General features: G+C 42.5%; 1 protein-coding gene across 1 annotated transcript; it reads left to right on the forward strand.

The window, feature by feature from the left end:
* The first annotated feature begins 803 nt into the window (after positions 1 to 803).
* Positions 804 to 4,215, forward strand: uncx (UNC homeobox). The gene is made up of 3 exons (XM_038737673.1): positions 804 to 1,227; positions 1,744 to 1,919; positions 2,765 to 4,215. The coding sequence occupies exons 1-3, from the start codon at positions 969 to 971 to the stop codon at positions 3,794 to 3,796; spliced, it is 1,467 nt and encodes a 488-aa protein (XP_038593601.1). The 5' UTR covers positions 804 to 968; the 3' UTR covers positions 3,797 to 4,215.
* The last annotated feature ends 1,643 nt before the right edge of the window (positions 4,216 to 5,858 follow it).

A 5,858-nucleotide genomic window follows, 5' to 3' on the forward strand; every position in this document is an offset into this window, starting at 1 on the left:
CTTCCTTTATTTGGTCATATATTTTGTTCATAACCCAGCGTTGGTCGTAACTGAAGCGTTCGCCCTGTAACAGTAAAATATTATAGTTTTACCTTCGCCTTGTGCCTCCTGCAATATCTCAGCTCCCCTTTAAATACACCCATATTTCAGCAGCCACCCTATTTTTTTTTACACCCTGCACTGTAAAGGTTTCGTGTATATAAATGATGATCCATAACCAGCATGGGGGTTTACTCAGTGGTTCCCAAAGTGGGGCTCAGGGACAAAAAGGGGTCCCACTGTCCAAAGAAGGTTGCAGCCATGCCTGGGAAAAGAAATATTTCATTCAACAATATACTATTAGTTATTATTGTAGTTTCCCAATATTTGATCAGCTTTCTCTTCTTTCTGCTGCATATATATATATATATATATATATATATATATATATATATATATATATAAATATATATATATATATATATATATATATATAGAGAGAGAGAGAGAGAGAGAGAGCCTTTTTTATTGTCTAATTTGGTCTAATATCCGTCTATTTGCAGGTCCTCCACCGAGCAAAAAGTCCGGGAGCCTCTGCCTAACCTATCCGCCTGTAGCCTTTTCTTCCCGGGATTCAGTAAGCCCTTCCTCCCGGTGGGTCCCCCGTGTAGTTGCGATGTAGTTCTTATCAAAGCCCCCCTGTCTTGTTGTGACAGCTCTGATATTGTTTATTGAGGTGGATGTCAGCTTTAATTAGCAATCGATACGGGGAGCGTTTGCAGAGCGCGCCTCTGACGTCAGCCTCCATTACCGCTTCTCATTGGGTCTCATATTCCCAGAGCCTGGGCTAATTATTGGGAGGTTCATGTGGATAAAGTACAGCTCATCCCTCCCTTCACATCATGTCCCCTACTCGTTGGCCACACTCACTGCATGCTTTTTAAATTCCCATCACCGGCCTCTAGACGTCGTTTCCTTTTGCCTGCGGGATGATGGACAGCAGGATACTGGATCCACCTCACGCCCAGTTCGGAGGCTCTCTCGGCGGGATGGTGGGCTTCCCGTACCATCTGAGCCACCATCATGTTTACGAATTAGCTGGGCATCAACTTCAATCTGCGTCCGCGGTTCCTTTCTCAATAGACGGATTACTTAATGGTTCCTGCACGGCTTCAGTGGGCAGTTCCAACCCTCTCTTGTCTTCGGGCTGCGGGATGAATGGCGATAATCAGCACTACAAACTGACAGGTAAGCCACATTACATACTACACAATAACCTCTCCTCTAGGTTGGTTGTACAGAGACCAAAACAGAAAGAAACAAAGACAGGATATTGCGATACAAGTTATCCTCATGGTGGTTTGTTTTAAAGGGCAAGCCACACACTCAAGGCAGAGAGGAGTGTTCTTCGCCTCCCTACTTCATTTCCATCTCCGAAAGCTGTAGATGCACCCAAGCAAAAAGCAATGTTCCTGTCAGTTAGTAAATACTAGAGCAAGAAAATGCCCGTGTTAACATCTAACGGTTTCCTCGATTCAGAAAAGGCGACAGACCTGATAGAAGCTGCAGGCTGCATGTGTGTTAGACTGCAACATTTTCAAATGCAATCACCTTCTTCGGCCTTAAAGTTTGCAGAATTCTTTGCATATGCATGGAACCAGTCCTGTTAGAATTGTGTTTAAATGTGGTAATTTAAAATAGGCCCATATACATTTATAGCCTATATTTATCCTTTGTTTACATGTATTCTTGTTCTGCTGTCAGACTCGGGGGACCCAGACAAAGATAGCCCTGGTTGCAAGAGACGGAGAACTCGCACAAATTTCACTGGTTGGCAGCTGGAGGAATTAGAAAAGGCTTTTAATGAGAGCCACTATCCCGACGTTTTCATGAGGGAGGCACTGGCTCTCCGATTGGACTTAATAGAATCAAGGGTTCAGGTAAATATTTATTTTTGTTAATTTAAAGATATGTTTAGCTGTTATTTTAATCGTATGTGTGTGTGTCTCTATCCCTTTGTTTATAATATGGCAAATGCTGCAGTGTGTCTGTATTATGGTCCAAACTGCTTGTGGAATAAGTAGCATAGTTCAATCTGTGTCATAATATATACCTTTTAATATATATATTTTAAATAATTAATAGTAGGCTACCCACTGCATGGATGTGTGTTGTTTGACCTTTCATTGCTTATGTTATAGCCTAATATAAATCAATTCTAATTTCACCTTTATTAAATAAATTATGGAGCCTTTCATGCCAATTGATATTTACTCTTTTTTTTATTTAATAAAATAATAATAAAATATATTTTCGTATTTGTCAAATAAAACTACTGACAATCTTGGATAAACACAGGCCACATATATCCAGTGAACCTCAATTAGTTTGATTGCGTGACTGAATATACCAAACTATTTTATTTGATTATAAGACTATTTTTGTTTATGAAAATTAAACTTGCAATGACTAAGTGTAGGCTAAATGCAGAGTTTACATATGAAAACAGATATTATTAAGAGCTGTAAACCATACCTATACTCTAACTATCCTGTAAATGTAAAGTTTCTTTTGTTAGGCTTCATCCCAACTTTTTGTTGGCTTGTCTGTGCACAGATTGTTTTTTAATCAGAGGCCTAATTAAAGGCCTGCATATAAACAACAAGAGCATGATATAACCTCATTGCTTGTTTAATTATCATATTATTAAATCCCCGACAATAAATTCCCCCATTGCAGTGACAGAAGTGCACTTGACACACGTTTTCACTTTTCCCCTCTGCAGGTATGGTTTCAGAATCGCAGAGCCAAATGGAGGAAAAAGGAGAACACAAAGAAAGGTCCGGGTCGACCTGCTCACAACGCCCACCCCACCACCTGCAGCGGGGAGCCCATGGACCCCGAGGAGATCGCCAGGAGAGAGCTGGACAGGATAGAGAAGAAGAAACGAAAGCAGGAGAGACGGCTGCTCAAGTCCCAGAACAAGCTCCTACATGGGGATTTATTTCACACGCCGGGATCAGACAGCGACAGCGGGGTGTCGCATGTGACCGACAGTGACCACACCACAGGCCCGCCTTTTGACTCTGTGGGAGGAAACCAAACGCAATCTAGCTGCGACCAAACACCTCACCCTCTCCAATCCCAAAACCAGAACCAAAGACACTTGGACCGGGATGCTGGCGGATCCGAGCTGGACTCGTCAGACGCCAGCCACCGGTCAAGCCTGTGCTCCAACAACAACAGAGCCTCCGGCGTGCAGAAACTCAACCCTTTTAGCGTCGAAAGCCTCCTTTCGGACTCCAGACCTAGACGCAACCCCGCGGCCTTACCCTCCTCACGGCCTTTGATAGGGAAAGGACACTTCCTTCTCTATCCCATCACACAGCCGCTTGGATTCATTGTTCCTCAAACTGCTCTGAAGACAACAACAGCAGTGAACTCTGACTGTGACACCCCAGCGGAGAGAAACCAGCCCAGTGTCCGCTGCAGCGTCTCTGCGGAATGTAGGAGCAGCTCGCCGGACTCTGCAGACGCCACACAAAAGGGACAAGTGGGATCAGAGGAAAAGACACGTTCACCGCACACCAGCCCGTCCAGGGCCGCCTTTCCCACTGGCAAAAGTACTCAGACCTCTGTTATTTGCAGCGATTCGACTTTCGCCCATGAACACAGTCCACAGCTCATCAAGGCTGTTGATGCAGACAGAAACGAGCATTTAGAGAAAAAGGACCACCCTGACAACCCCCAGTCTGTCCACAGTGACTGTCCAGCAGAAACAATGACAGATTCTAAAGAAGATGTCAACTTGGAATAAATCATTGGGGGTAAACAAAAATCAACAAAAAAGAAAACAAGCAGAAACATACTGATATAGCCTCTAAACGACACCTTTCATTAGGCCAAAGCTTTACCAGAAACTACATCTTTGCATCTAATCTCTAGGTTTCCCCACTCTGCTGATATTTCACAATGGTTTGCTCTCTCTCCTCTCTCTCTCTCTCTCTCTCTCTCTCTCTCTCTCTCTGTCTGTCCTCTCTCTCTCTGTGTCTCTCTGCGAGTGTGTATGTGTGTATGTCAGGAGTCAGGAGTCTCTAGATATCCTTTAATGTGTGATAACTTGTCAAAAAAAAAACAACAACACAAGACCACGAGACCAACAAAAATCCTCAAGAGCTGTAAAAAGGTATTATACTATTTATATATGTAAGGTTTTTCTTAAATAAATCTATTGTATACAAGCACCTCAAACCGTGTGAGACCTTAAATAGCAGCACATACAGAGCAGGACTACAGTACAGTAGGAAGGGCTTTCTTAAGAAATCTCATGTTGTACTTTGTATATTGCCTTAACAAATTTATTCATCTATAAGCCCCCACTGAAATGAGGTTACGAGCCTGAGGCGAAAAGGACCCGCTCGACTCCTGCAGAGTTTTGATATGAAAGTAATTATTTTCCCGGTGGCTACTGCAGGGGGATTCAGTTTATTTTAGCTCAAAGGGGGTTATAATACATTACCGATTTCTAGTGATATGAAATCACATAAACTTCCAAGAATAATAGAATTAGCATGAAAAGGCCTGGGTGTCAAATTGAAATAGGAAAATAATAGCCCCGGCAGCTGGGAGTGTGTGTGTTTGTGCATATTGGATAGGAGATGGGGATTCGTGGGGAGGCATTTTCATGAGCTTTTTTTTTTCTTCTTTTTCTCCCTCTCTCTCCACTTTGTCGGGGCCCCTTGTAGCAGGGCTATATTAAGATAGATGTTCGATGATATCCCTCATTGTTCTGTCGCTTTACATTGATGTTTCTGTGTTATCAGCCTATTGATCATGCGTCGGCTGTAATAGGACGGGCTGAGGCAAACGTGCCTATTTACAATAGCAGAACACATTTGTTCTAATAGGGTTGGTGGTCCCCAGGGAAGCCATGCGGGATCTGGGACATCTGCTCCCTTTTGCAATATTAGCAGTGTTGACCACAATATCACGTCGACCCATAGGAAGAAATGTCAAGGCTGCTGTGTGGCGTGTAATAGCATATTAAAAAAAAATCTTAAAACAAAACAAATACATCCAGCCCAGCTATAGCTGCTCATACCCTTGTTAAAACCCACAAGCCCTTTAGTGTTCTCTTTGGGTCTTGATTTGCAAATAAATTGAAAATAATCAGAGGGGTGCGCTTTACGTCTGAGCCGGCGCAAATGAATTTCTGAGCCAGTGTCCCTTTCAAAATATTTACATAAATTTCAACCCATGCAGCTGTTTGCTCTAGGAAGCAATGTCTTATTAGGTTGGTGGGAGGGTTGTGAGGGGCGGGGGGGGGGGGGGGGTTAGACGACACAGCCAACATGGCACACACACAGTGAACATGCAGAAGATCAGGCCTGTATCATTTGGTAGTTCAGAGGTGTGTTCTCTGTGAATGCATGGTTCTTGTATGCTGAGATTATAGAGCTGATTGTGTTTTAAGGAGTTTTTTTTTATTTATTTGCATGTATTTATTTATTTTATCTTCCATGATATCACTATAACTTTTTTCGATCATATTTTAGTCAGTTTACAAGGATCTTGTATTTTTAGCCTTCTATTAATTGAAGTGTTGAAGGAGCTTGCAGCTTTGAAATATTATCATAAATTGTATTACAAGGTTACAATAGCCTGAATGTTGCCACTAGTAAATCGGTAGGCCTAATATTCTGACACAATTCAAGACGGATAAATTCATAGGTTGTCCATTCTTGAAAAACCTAGAGATACAAGGTTTGTTTACGAAAATGTGGGATAACCGGAGCCAATTTGACATAACCTCTAAGATTCTTCGGTGTGTATTTCTCCATACTGCTCTTAGGCTATTTGGGACGTATGCCCAGTTCATC

This window comes from Micropterus salmoides, unplaced genomic scaffold (assembly GCF_014851395.1).
Source record: "Micropterus salmoides isolate LMB-PRFRI ecotype aquatic unplaced genomic scaffold, ASM1485139v1 Ms_hic_scaffold_10, whole genome shotgun sequence".
In the NCBI taxonomy this organism is placed as follows: domain Eukaryota; kingdom Metazoa; phylum Chordata; class Actinopteri; order Centrarchiformes; family Centrarchidae; genus Micropterus; species Micropterus salmoides.

Excerpts from the sequence above, each read along its gene's own strand:
- uncx (XM_038737673.1), top strand. The coding sequence starts at position 969 with ATGATGGACAGCAGGATACTGGATCCACCTCACGCCCAGTTCGGAGGC. Across the intron at positions 1,228-1,743 it reads TCAGCACTACAAACTGACAG|ACTCGGGGGACCCAGACAAA; the intron begins GTAAGCCACATT and ends TTCTGCTGTCAG. Across the intron at positions 1,920-2,764 it reads TAATAGAATCAAGGGTTCAG|GTATGGTTTCAGAATCGCAG; the intron begins GTAAATATTTAT and ends TCCCCTCTGCAG.